At 36.9% G+C, this 13,975-nt stretch overlaps 1 protein-coding gene across 1 annotated transcript in view; it reads right to left on the bottom strand.

Annotated features, from left to right (window-relative positions):
- Positions 1 to 945: 945 nt before the first annotated feature.
- The window catches only part of EPM2A (EPM2A glucan phosphatase, laforin), a 36,540-nt gene continuing 23,510 nt past the window's right edge, over positions 946 to 13,975 (bottom strand). The window contains exons 3-4 of the mRNA XM_053974441.1: positions 3,278 to 3,519; positions 946 to 1,857 (exon numbers count right to left, since the gene is read on the bottom strand). Of these exons, the coding sequence (XP_053830416.1) occupies positions 1,577 to 1,857; positions 3,278 to 3,519 (523 nt within the window). The 3' untranslated portion in view covers positions 946 to 1,576. The remainder of the gene's footprint in view (positions 1,858 to 3,277; positions 3,520 to 13,975) is intronic.

Below are 13,975 nucleotides of genomic sequence, written 5' to 3'. Positions count from 1 at the left end.
TTCCACTCCTATATAGAAATATCAGTTATGACCCTTTTTGCTATTTGTGAAATTGGAAGGCAAAGACACATGACAAAATGGGCTGCTGGAATAGTAATTTTGTCTTTATTTTCTCATCCATTTTCTAAACAGGCAGTGTTATTTCAAAAAAATCTGAAATGAAGTCATGGTGAAAACCTCACATAGAATAACTTAAATAAACATTTTTCTTTTCAAGATGATTGAAGTATAGGATAAATAAAATATATTATTTTGGGCATTCTCCATAAACAGTTCATATCCAATAGTTTCTCCATTAAGTATTAAAAAATCAATATTTATTACTTAAACTACTCTGTCACTGACTGCATCTTTAGAGGAACAAGTTGGCTGGAAAAAATGAGATTTCACTGAAGAATAAACCTATAGAAATTATGTTTCTTAATGTTTATGCTTCCTTAATTCTCTCTTCTCTCTTGAACTCAATCTACATCAAATTGGTTTCATCTGAATGGCACTGGAAGCTGTAGGTGCTTAGTTTAGCTAAGGGACCAAGCAGCAATGGAAAACATTAGGGCTTATCCAGAAAGCTAACACTGAGGCTAAGCTCCTGAGAAACCATCCTCTGCAGAGTTGCTCTTTTTTCCTATAGAGGAATGTATTGACTTCATTCAGCCTGGAGATAGTTCAGCATTAGCTTCAATCAGCTAAACCTAGCACACATCCACTGCTTGCACAAGGAGAGGTTTTTGCTGTATTGAAGATATTAAGCTAGGTCAACAGCCGAGAGGCTGTGGTGCCAGTCATGCACCACACAATTCCTATAGGTCCTGTCTTACCCCAGTGGTTACTGCTCAGACAGACTTGGCACCTAAGGGAACTCCTGTACAGCACTGCATGAACCAGAGGAGCAAAATGCAGCTTCAACTCACAGCCTAGGATAATGTAACAAAGCAAGGCTGCCACAGCCCAGCATAAGCCCAATGTCATAAAAGAATACAGCTGAAGCTCGTAATACTTAACATTAACTAGATGGACAAAGAGCAAATCTTAGTTCACTGCATTAGACATTAGCTTTTTGTTTTTAAACACTGAATTGAAGAATCAATTTCCTTCTGGTCTTTCTCATCAATACCACTTGTCTACAGAATTACTACAAAACACTGCAACAATCTTATATCTGCTTAAAATAACTGAGCAGCTTTGATGATGGTCTGCTCCATCCTAACCTGAATCTTAATCCAGTCAATCTTTGTATTTTTTTCTTGTCACTTTTTATTGCCAACACTCTTTCACCTCACATCTTGATTAGTGTCTGCCCTAAAACCTCTGTTCCTATAGGCAAGTAGTTAAAAGAAAATCTCATTTGCAGTTTCTAGGTCTCATAATTGCACCAAAAGGCTTGAAAACATGAATCGTTTCAGGTTAAAGAAAGCAAATAAAAAACTCTAAGGCACTTTTTAAACAAAATTCTCATAACTTTTACAAGAAGCTTATAACCTGAAGAGGTGAGGTGGGTGCCTGAGTCACAGAAATTTCTAAGTCCTTGGGGTTCAAATGTAAGGATTCCTCTTCACCTTCCTTTTCTTCTGCTTTTCTACTCTTCTATTTGGTATGAAGAACGAAGATGCCCAAATTTCTGGTAGAAATCTTCTTCAGCACGATTCAGAGCTTCCTCATCTATGTAGACAGCTGGTCTCCGGGAAGCCAAAAAGTACTGCACTTTCCTCAGGCTCCATCCCATCACGTACCTCAGCCAGCCACTGACAGCAGCTGTAGACCTGCCAACACCAGCATTGCAATGAACATAGACAGTGTGTCCATTCTGCAGCAGCCCGTGCAGGAGGCAGACAGCTTGTGGCAACATCTGGATTCTTCCTAAGGTTAAACACAAGGCACATTCATTTGCACTGAACAAAGTCAGTTCATGGCTGATGAACTGTGAGATATAATGGCAGACCTGATATATTCCACTTTTTTCTTTCTTTTCTCAAATTACTTTCTAGGCTAAGTTGTTTTTTTTTTTTTTTCTTGCAATATAGAATCAGATCACTGCTCCTAAATAGAGATGTAGTTTCTAAGACATTTCTAAGTAAAATGCCCCGAGTCTTCTCTAAGTATACATTCCGATAACATCAGATGCATGTGGCATATTCATTTTCAAAGGAACTGAGACAAGGCAGCACATTATAGAGAACAGCACAACTTACATGGCGTTAAAGTTAGCAAGCCAAAAATGAAATTTTTTTTTTTTAATACTAGAGGTTTGTGAAGGTACCTACATACTGCTGATTTCCAAAACATTTTAATGAAGGCCACCAATTCAGTAAGTGAGGGAGGAGTAGAAGAACATTTTACTGTACAACTTAAAACTGTTATTTCACTGTGTACAAAGCATAGAGTCAAACAACACAGAATAGCCTTTCTCACTCCCAAAGGAATGACCATACCATATTTTCTGACACTTTTCTTCTGGCTGTCCTGGGAAACAGAGTTGCAAAGAGTGGAGCCCAACTTTTCCTCATGGCACATATGAGCACTGATATTAAGCCCATTCAAATTCCTGTTTTAAGGTCTCCTGTCTTCTTTGATGTCCCTTTGCTGATATGACAGTGACCTGTTTGGGGTAGTGGTATTTCACTGCGCTGAAAGCACTCACTTCTGCTGGCAGGCTGCTTACTTGAACATACTCACTTTCTAACCTTCTGGTTGGAAACAAGACTTTGAACTAAGCATTCCAACCAAGGACTTAAAAGTACTAGTAATTGATATTACAGCTCAGGTGCTATGAGTATTTTCAATTAATTGCAAACTATTATATAAATGTTGCTATGGAGTTCCATCAGACTGGGATACTACAGTTAAAGAAAAAGTGTTTGTTGGGAAGGGAACAGCAGGCACACAGCACTGTCTCTCCATTTTTAATCAGCAAAGGTGGCAAGCTGCCCTGCTCTGCAAACTTGCAGTCTTCCACCTATACAGCATATTTTCATAATATAGGCTGAACTCAATCTGAAAGTAAAAATAGTCAAGCACTTATTGATGTCAGATGGCTTTAAACTCAAATAAAAATAAAACTGCCAGACACAAAGTACTTCAGATGACCTCTCTGCCTACAAGAAGATATGAATAATTTGTTACAGACAGCACACAAAGAAACTATAACTTGTGTTCCAGCTATATTTTCATGCAAAATGTGCACAGAACTCCTCCCCCCACAACTGTCACAAAAGTGACAGATTAGTAACTCAAAGTGTTTGTTGCTATTAATTTACTGCAAGAGTGACATGAGCATTACCTTCAGTGCTCATGTCTGCAGTTGGCAGCCAGACATAGGCAAGACCTTCTTCCTTATACAGTTTCATAAGGATTTCAGGGCTCATGGGTTCTGGGTAGCGGTTGCAGCCCCAGGAATTTTGAACAATGTCAGATTCAGTCTGGAAGTTCATCACAGCTGTAACACCCAGCTCATGCTTCAGCTTGATGGTCACGTGCTCCAGCTGCCGAGGGCAACTTCCCAGCCAGATGTTTGGCAGAATCCTAACATTGAAAAAACATTGGGATTGATTACAGTATCTTAAGGAAACTGCCAAGTTCAGTGGTGCTCCACTTCCAAACCTGCTTGACATCATCACACAAACACTGCTAAGCACAGACTTTTCATGTCAGGCAGTAAGAAACTTCTTGTTTCATTACAACTTATTTTGTTACAGTTGAGTTGGTGATATCTGATGCTGGGGATCAAGCTCCTAGACCCCAAAGAGCCAGATGTACTGAGAAAAAATTTCAGAGCATAGTTATAGCACAGGTCTCCAGTCATCATTCATCACTAAGATTGAAGTAGAAGCTTACTAACATCAGGGGTTAAAATAAGAAAACTCTGAAGATTCATGCAATTTGCGTGCACGCACACACACACACACACACACGCAGAAAAGAAACAAAACAACAAGAAAAAGCCTAAACAAACAAAAAAAAAACCCAAAAAACCCTCAAAACCAACAAAAGACCTAAAGAGTTCACATGATCCAAATCTGCACTACTTTAGTCATAAGAAGTCTTCCAACTCTCCAGCTACCACTCTAAAGAGGGAAGCAGGGAAAAAAGCATTTTGAACAGCCCATCTGTGATGAAATTTAAAAATTAATGAGTCATTTTCTTCTAATTTTTCTCTGATCTCTTGGAGTCTAGTGGGAATCAAATACAGAATCACAATACATGTATCGCTTCCCTCAAGGCCTGAAGGACAAGAAATTTTTCAGGAAATCAAGAGCTTTATGTAGGATGGGAAAGTACCAGAAATATGGTTGTTTAATAGAATCAAACTTCAAGACTTCTATGATTTTACCATTGCTAATTATCATAAAACTATTGTATACTTCAACAGATTATAAACATTATAAACTGAATATTTAGAAGCTGGTTTTCAAATGAGGGGTTTTAATATGCACATGCAATTAAACTGATGTTATCTACAATGGATAATTCAGATGCTCAAATTATTAGTGATCTACTTTAATTTCTTTATGCTTCCATTAACTTTGATTTTGAACGTGCAATCTACAAACTAAACAAAATATCCCTGCATTTAATATAAAACTTTACAAACCTTATTAACTGCAAAAAATCTGTAGCACTACTAACTGCAAATTTAGCAAACACTATTAAATGCAAATCTACAACAAAAGCAAGATCCTCAAAAATAAAATGTATGTCATGCATGTCTTATGATCTTTCCCAATTTTAACCTCAGCAACAAATAAAGAAATGCTTTATATTTTTTCAGATGCCTATAAACCACTCTTAAATCATCAGGTACCTATTTCCATTTTACTGTCACAGTAATAGATACTAGGATTTAATTAAGACCTGTCATTGACTGTAATTATTAAATCCTGTTATATTAGTACGCAATATTATCAAAAATAAAAATTCTGATCCAGGAAGAACTAATTATTATTGCTTCCTGTTTGTAATTATTGTTATTTTTAAAACAATAATTATTTTTTGTTTATCATTTAACAATTATTTATTGTCTCCATGGTGAGTTGCATACTAGCCAAACAAACACAGCCTTTGGCCTTAACAGCCCCTGTTTCAATGGGACAAAACACTTGATCTCAATATATAGTAACTGAGGCCAATTTAAACAAATATATTACATAGCAAAAAACTATTTCAACCATGTTCTAATAGTGAGATCACTTGAAAAAAAATTTACTTTGTTTTTGTTTCACATACATGTTCAGGAATTGCCCAAAATCCAACATAACCAGCTCAAGCATTCCCACTTATGAGGGATGGGCAAAGGTCCACTGCAACTGCTTCACTGCCCCCTTCCCACGTGCCAGCTCCACAGCAGCCCCCATCCTAACCTGAGCGAGTGACCGCTGTCAGGATTCTGCCACGGGAACCTGCCACGATGATTAGAGCATTTCAAGGTGCTGAATGTAAGCTACAGAGCCCTAACAGATGCTGACAAATGGCTGGAGATGAGCAATGACTACAAAACCCCATTACCGGGACAGAGAAATGGCAATATCACTAATAACTTGTGACAATATGAGGATATTATTTCAAGAACAAGAACATTAGTACCCTTTCTTCAAAGGCTTTCCTGAAGACTCATACATATGTAATTCACTTGATACTTTGTGAAACATTTAATGCATTAAATTACCTTGATGGGAGGGAAAAATGTGTGGTTTTTAGGATTTGATTAAATTAAAAGTGACTAAAGCATTCCTGTGATAAACAAAATTCTGAGTAGTTCTCTTTCTTACTGATAAACCAATGCTTTATAATTTTTCCCCCAATGATTTTTTAATGGGTGAACATCACAGCTGTGCTATCTGCAAGACCCCTGGGATACAGACCATTTATTTATTTTGTTCTTGCAGCCTAACAGGTCTTGTACATGACAAGACCTCCTGTATTGCACAACACTAGCTGCATTTACTGAACAATCTGAAGTTTACCAAATTTTTATCACTGTCTTTCCCCACAATTGACTAAACTAATGGAGGCATTCAGAGAATGACCTAAGAGATATATTTTAGGACAGGCAATTCTTGTGAATTATTTTATGATTAGTTCCTAAAGTTTAGCCTTTGAGAGGATCAAGATGTAGCCTTGACCTTCATCTACAAGCTCCTTATCTACCCACCTACAAATAACTGTAATTCTTGGTCTTGCTGGCCAAGAGTTTACCATCCTTTTACCATGCAGAAAACAGTACTGCAGAGCTTTCCTATCAGCCAATTTATGTAAAAGTTCTAGGATAATCCTACTGCATAGTACCTATATTTCTATTTGGCTTTATCTAGTTCAGACCTTACCTTTTTCTGACATCAGAAGGAAGGAATAAAAGGGGTTAGTGCATGTGTGAGTACAGAGACTAATGGAGAGTTTAGCAGCTATATTTTATATATAGATTTTCTGATGGCCCTACTGAGGCCTTCATTATGCTAAGAATCAGGAAAACATACATATTGAACCAAGCAAGAATGTGGTAATTTAAGTTTTACATCTCTTTCCTTAATGATATAACCTTTAGTTTTCCTTTTCAATGTGGCCCTTCCTTAAGTTGCCTCTGAAGTTCAGTAGGTAGCTAGATTTTAGCCACAAGACTATTTGGCATGGGAAAGAAAGTTCTTTTACATTCCCCTCTAAACTGTCAAGTCATAGTGCTCTGAGCTCTCTGACAGCCACTGCTTTCCAGCTCACATACGGGTGTATTCCAGCAGCAGATTATGTGACCCGTAAGCACATCAAAAAACATTAGGAAATTATTAGTGATCAATAGACCTTGAATCTTTTCAGCCAAACCCCTTTGATATTCCCAAAATATCAAAACAGGACAGTGTTTTAGCAAAATTCTACTTGAAACTTTGCTTTAATATAAAAATGGCACTTTGTCAATGTACGTCTTTACTCTGTGCATCAAGGATAATAAACTGTGTTTGGCTCCAGAAGACATGGTCAATTCAGCCAGAGGCAGTTTATCAATGAAGAAAACACCTAGAGTGATTTAAACATCAAGGATATTTAGTGATCTTCTGAGATTAAGACTTGAAGATTATCTATAAACCCTTTCTTTATAGGTACTTTCTGTCAGCTACTTTCAGCCTGCCCTACACTTCAGTTCCCCACCAGTAGTATGGATACAATATTTACCCACCTTAAGGGGACTTTTAGGCGTCCAACGGATGAATTAATGTGAGAAGCATGAAGCTGTGGTAATATGGACTAAATGTTAGGCAAATGTTATTCAGTTTATTTTTATAGAGCCCAGACTGAAGGCTGACATATTTAAAACCTGCTTTTTGACTTATAAACTGAGAAAACCAACAATTATTTATCATTACCATGGAGTAAATATGGAACACCCTGCAAACACTTGTACATTTCTTTTCTGGCACTCTCAAATTATTTTTAATTATCTAGACATATATTGTGTTTGTTGGCTTTCCCCCAGGACCCTGCACAGTCTGGATTAAAATGACAATTCAGAGTGAATTATATATAACATTGTTATATTATATATAACAATTCAGAGTGAATACATCTAAAATAGCAAATGCATTCCTTTTAATCAATGGGTATGCAAATGGTCTTCCCATCCCTACAGAGAAAATGAGTCTGAGGCAATGAAAAATTAGCAGTGTGAAACTTATTTTTTAATGGTGCAGACTAATTCTCAGGCGGGTTCACAAAGCATGACACACCATACCTCTCAATCTTAGTACAGTACAAAAGCAGCCCAGCAACTGGAATTGTAGGGATTTGATTTCCAAGGAAGGTGACCTGACCTAGGGGAAGACACCAGGTTACTGCATCAGGCAGTCAGCTCTTCCTCCATGACACCAATGTTTACTCTGCTTCTTCAGCACTCCAGTTTTACTTTTGCTAATAATGCTTCGAGACAAACAGATCCTAAATTGAAAGTTCCTTAAAATACTGAGTTGCAAGCTGGGATGACTCAGGTACTGCTTCCAGATCTGACCAATCATCAGTGTGCTAGAAGAAGGCATCTTAGAATCTACCTTAAAATTAATCAACCCTCTAAGAATTACAGTTCTTATAGAAAAGGATAGGATTTGGCACTTAGGAACACATTTCATAAGAATATCTATCAGGTACTGACAGGTGTCCTTTTATCCTGATAGTTGCCAGCTTTAATCAAAAGAGAGGACTTTGCCAAACTAAGCAGGGTATTTGTCATTGGTTATTAGCAACAATGATCCATCAACGATGCCATTTGTTTATACCAGTGATATTTTTGAACAAGGTCCAGTCTATTATTTTAAATGAAAATTGATGGATTGAATCATCCCTCAGTGCCAGATGAAGGGGTAGCCTGTGTTAAAGCCTGAACTCTACTTCACTTTTCTACACCAGACTCCCTTAGATCCCATTAAGCATCTGATGACTGAGATAAGTACTAAAATACACATATAACAAAAAAGAGCCATTTAGCTGAAACAACAAAGAAAATAATGATTAAATTGACTCTGTCCTCCCTCAAGATTCTTATTTCCTAAAGGTATAGCATGCAACCACAGCTACATGGAATTTGCAGTAAAACTTACTCTGCATTCCCAGAAGAGCAACGTATATAATTCAGTCAATTTACCCCCAGCATTTTGTGTTGCTTCTAGGCATACAGAGTGGTTTTTTGCACCAATGTAGTGCTATTACCCTGGTACCACTACAAGCAAGCAGCCCAAAGGGAATACAGGCCTGAAGTACAACTCGGTTACAGATGATTTTTGCAGCACTTGAACTGCTAGAGACTGTTTCCAATTACACTGCATTCCTATTTCCTCTCCTGAAGGCATTGGAGTAGGAACTCATTCAGAATTTTTTTATAAGGTGGATTTTTAATCTAAAATTATGATCTGTCTGAACCAAAAGCTTCATAGAAATTTTCAACTTTCAGCCAAATTTAAACTAGTTCAAAGACCAGATGTCTGTTCCCTGTCTCATATGACACAAAAAAGATTTCCAGAAGTATTGCTTTGGGCATATTCAAAATTAGAATATAGGAAATCCTCAGCTATAGCTGAGATGATCTTTCATCTTTTCTATATTCTCTGCCTTGTGACAAGGCACATCACTTCAAATGGCAATACCACTGGATTATGATGACCCAGACCTATCATCCTGCACGTGCTCCTTCTTTTGCCAGTGGCATCCTACTAACAACATATAGCAGCTTATTTATAGGTCTGTGTGTGCCTTCCCTGAAGTACCAAATTAGACATCTCTCTTCCAGGCCTTCCTTTTTCTTTTCTCTGAATCTGTGACAGTGAGCACTTCCTAGAAATCAGATGAGGTTCCTGTACTTTTGTCAGACCAATCTGGAAACGTTACTTAGATTGCTGTCTAATGCCCTGAAATGCATTCACAGACAGAGAAGAATTTTCAGATGACCAAATTCTGTTCTCCAGTGGAAGATCTGAGCATGTTCAAATATTCTTCGATATGTAGAAAACACACTGATTACTATCCTCACCTCAGAAAAAAAAATTCTTTTGTCCAATATGAATCGTGCAGTCACAGGTCATAGACACACCTTCTTGTCTCCACAATGGACACAAAGAACAGATGATTTCCTTCCACTCTGTAAAACCCTTTTATTTATCTCTGAGTTACTAACACACTCCAGCACATTTTTCCATTCTTCACACATACACACATACATGCTTGTCATATATTCAAAGCATCTGATCACTCTTGTTTGCCTTTGGACTCTCTCTCTTTTTGAATATATTATGCCCAGTACTGAAAAGAGTACATTTCTGAGAAGAACCAAAGATTACTGACTTCTTGTGCTTCAAAGGCTTTTATCCCTCTTTAAAGTTCCCTGGCAGTTCTTCTACAGCATGTCATTGCTGACCTATATTCAACATGGGATTCCTTTTTCAAGTTAAGGTCTTTCCAAACAGATGAACCTACTCAATAAGGAAAGACTAAAGTTTGCCCAAACAATTTTTAGTTTCAATTGCCAGTGGTGTCAAATTAAACTAAATGAATATGCAGTAAAGGAGCAGATGAGATTCACAGTCGATGATGGCATCTCAGCAATAAGTCCTGGAATAAATAATCTCACATGCACATCACTGTGTTTTAAGCTAACTATAATCAAATAGAAAGGGAAACAGTACCTGCTTGTAGTGACACTCGGTGAAAGCATTGCTTTATAAAGAGATCAAAGTGGAAATATGAGCCTGTACCAAGAAGTGAACTGAAAGTAACAGAAAATTTACAGTAATGGTCTAAAAATCATTGATCCTATTCTATGCACTCAAATTCCAAATTTTTACTAATATTTTATTGTATCAAGAAAGATACAGAAAAATGAAAATATTCAAAATACAGTAGATTCCAGATATTTTTTGTGAAAATACTTTCAAAGGAGGGCAGACTAAGGATTTAACATTTTTTAGAGGGAATTTAACAACTGTTTAAACATAATATACATAAGAAGGGCAAACCAACTGGCTTTATCTAAATAAAATACATAAAGAATATAAAATTCCACGTAGCTTCACCTATAAAGTAACTACCAAGAGATGAGAAAAATAGCAACATTTTAAAAATAATTTTTTAGTCTTGTGTCTTCCTCCAAAATAGACAGAATGGACAGATATCAAAACAGAGGGGTCCCTTGTTTGGTCTTGTACAGAAATTTTGGTTTTACTATAGTCTGTTTAAAAAAGGACAGAAAGATCTCTCAGCAAAATGTCTCCTTATCAATGAAATAATAATGTAGGACTGGGGGGTTACGACATTGACATTTCATTGCATATTGCATAGGGCACAAGGGTAAATTGCTGTGGTCTTAATCCCTTCTCCTGTTGATTTACTGATAAAGTCCCCTTGCAGAAGACAAACTGATGGACCCTTCATGGTGAGAGGCCTGACTTAAGCAGGATTGACTGGGAACAAGTTGGATGCACTTGATTTCCCAGCATAGAGTCAAGTACTAGTGGCCAGACCAAGACAGAAAGGTTTGATGATGCTATGGTCTAACTCCAAGATAGAATAAACAGGCTTAATAAGATCACTCTTATAAAGAGAGATGGAATAAATGGCCATAACCTTAGCAGAAGCCACCAGAGAAAAGTACTGATTAATGATAAAACTATATCCTACTGAAATGACACATCTGCAGACCTTGTAGAAACTACTTCTATTCTTGAACAAAAAATTGCTCTTACATAAATGTCAAATGTAGAAGGAGCACAAGTTACACATTTGTTATGCTTCACCACTGAAAGAGTGCAGTTTATTGTGAAGTCAAGATTTCTACCTCAGGGCTTTTAATGAGGAGAATTAAACAGGCTACAATGTAGCTCCAAGGTGGATTTTTTTACTCCTTCTTATTTGGAACTCTGATGAAAAGCAATTAAGGTCTGGCAAATTTTCTTCTTAGATGTAATTTGAACTACTTATCTAGCTTCTCACATGGGAGTAGACTTGGAATGTAGAAAGAAACACCTGCTTTTATCACTTTAGAACAACGCTTTGTCAGCTTAGCAATATGCAGAGTTTCTCAAGCCCTTGAATTCTGAGTCTTATGCTTAATAGTATCTTATTTATTGCATGTTCACAAATCTGTGGCATAAAACCATCTCATTTACTGATATGCCAGGCAAATAAGCCATTAAGGTTTGACCTCAAGCTGACAACGTGATAAAAGTAAAGCAGGTAAGAATAATATCAAACCTGTAACTGAAATAAAGTATTACCCAGACACTCAGCTACAAAGTGGTTCCAGTGTTGCACTGCCCTCAGGTTTTGCTGTCTTCTCTTTCACAACCTTCCAGTGCATTCTGTGTGTGCTTCAGGATTGTCCTGGCTTTGAATTCACCAGGAAAAAAAGACCCACATGAGAAGAATTAAAGTCACATAAGACTTTAGTCTACAGATCCACAAAATTTTCTTTTTGTGGCCCATTTTCCCCTTCCACAGCAATCCCAAACATTCCCTTACAAGAAGCATAAGAGCTTTATTAAAAGAAACTCACAAAAAAAAAAAAAAAAAAAAACCCTCATAAGGACAGATGCAGAGATCAAGAACATTCCTAACATCCTATGTCCTGCCACAGCAGGGCACTTATTTGATGAAAACATGTAGACAACTGGGAAGTAAACCACATCCCACACTGCAAAAATGACAATAATACTTGGGTAAGCAGTAGCACTATGCTTGAAAGTCACAAAATAATCCTTCTGTTGCATTCAGTACTGGTAGACCATCATCAGGAAAATTGGGACAAAGGAAGAGAAACACCCAAAGAGCTCAGCAGAGAGTGCCAGAACAAACAGAGTTCTAGAAGACAAGTTTTCAGAGAAAAGACAGAAAGATCCAAGGACTAATATCAATATAAATACAGTGAGATATTCCAAAGTCAACTACTCTGATTCTGAGAAAAAAATCGTTTCCAAGCATATATTAAAGGGCTATAGAGGGGCAGGATACTAATTTGTTCTCCATGTCTTCTGTGGAGAGAACAAGAAGAAATTAACTTGAATTGCATTAGGAAGACTTAAATTGAGATTAGTAAAGCTTTTTAATGGTTGGAATAGTGAGGTAATTGAATGGGCAACTAACAGGCCTATAGAGTCTCATCACTAAGATAAGATCATATTTTAGATCAGGCTGGATAAACCTGAAATGATTTAAATGTAATTGAGATTAAGTTGGGGCAAGGAAATGGACTGGATACTTTCTGAGGTCTCTTTGAGCCTATGATCTATGATACTATAATCATAAACCTTAATTTCCATTTCTGGAAGCACTACCTATATTCATTTATCAAACTCCATCTTGAAATAATTTAGGTTCCTTGTCCTTCCTGCCCTATTTGAAAGGTCATGCCAGAATTCAGACATCATTCCTTTGATGACAGAAACCTTGTTCTAATTTACACTCTAAATTCATTCAGAAGCAATTAATATCCATTTGATCTTAAAGAAGGTTCAATTTCAATAATTCTTCTTCCCCCTTTTTAGTAATTCCTGAATGTCTTTTACAAATAGTAATAGATCCTCTTTCTTAGTCTTCATTAAACTACGCTGTTTATCCCAGACACCAGAAGTAGTCAAACTATGGTAGCACAGAGTTCCTTTCAAGCCAATTTATTTTGCTTCAACTCCAGAGGCATAAAAGTTTACATATCCTGTGGAAACCACTGTCATTCATTGCATATTTGTTCTGCAGACACAATAATAGATTAAATTTATCTAATTTTGTCTCTAAAGTAAGCTCACATACTCCAGTAAGTTCAGTGGAATTGCTGTTATCAACCTCACAGTACATTCAAATCTATACAGTGAAAAGACCCACAACATAAACTCTTCTCCCTTCTTCTTCACTTCATTCCATTAAAAAGCTTAAAGCAAATTAATTTATCTCTTATACATTTTTCTAATCTATTTTGTCTCTAGTCTAGATATGATTTAAAGTAATGTGGCCACATAAGACTTTACCCACATAGCCAAAACTGAAATATGGAAGATTAAGTGTTATTCTCCCTGTATTCAAAGTGAAATATTTTATGTCACATTTTTCTATGTATTTCTACTGTGAAGATAAGAAAGAAATTATTCACAAGCACACCAATGCCTTGGAGAACAGGGTGTCCAGATCTAGCCTTACAGGACTTTGCCAGAATTTGTTTTCAAACATCCACACAAGGTTTCAATGGATGCCTAAGTCCACACAAGGTTTCAATGGATGCCTAAGTCCACACAAGGTTTCAATGGATGCCTAAGTGTGGTAGCAGGGTGTCCCTGGCGAGGTAATAATTAGCATTGACTCCATGATTCTCAGAAGGAATCAATCACTTTATTACACTATACTTATTAAGAAACCCATTCCCCTTACAGACAGTCCAATACAGTTTTACCCAATTGGTCCTTCAATTAAAACACCATCACCATTGGCCAATTAAGAAACCACCCTTTGGAAAACAAACCTCCATAAC

The sequence above is a fragment of the Vidua macroura genome, chromosome 3 (assembly GCF_024509145.1).
Source record: "Vidua macroura isolate BioBank_ID:100142 chromosome 3, ASM2450914v1, whole genome shotgun sequence".
Lineage (NCBI taxonomy): Eukaryota > Metazoa > Chordata > Aves > Passeriformes > Viduidae > Vidua > Vidua macroura.
Note: the sequence above shows the minus strand (reverse complement) of the source record. Positions and strands in the feature narration are given on the sequence as shown.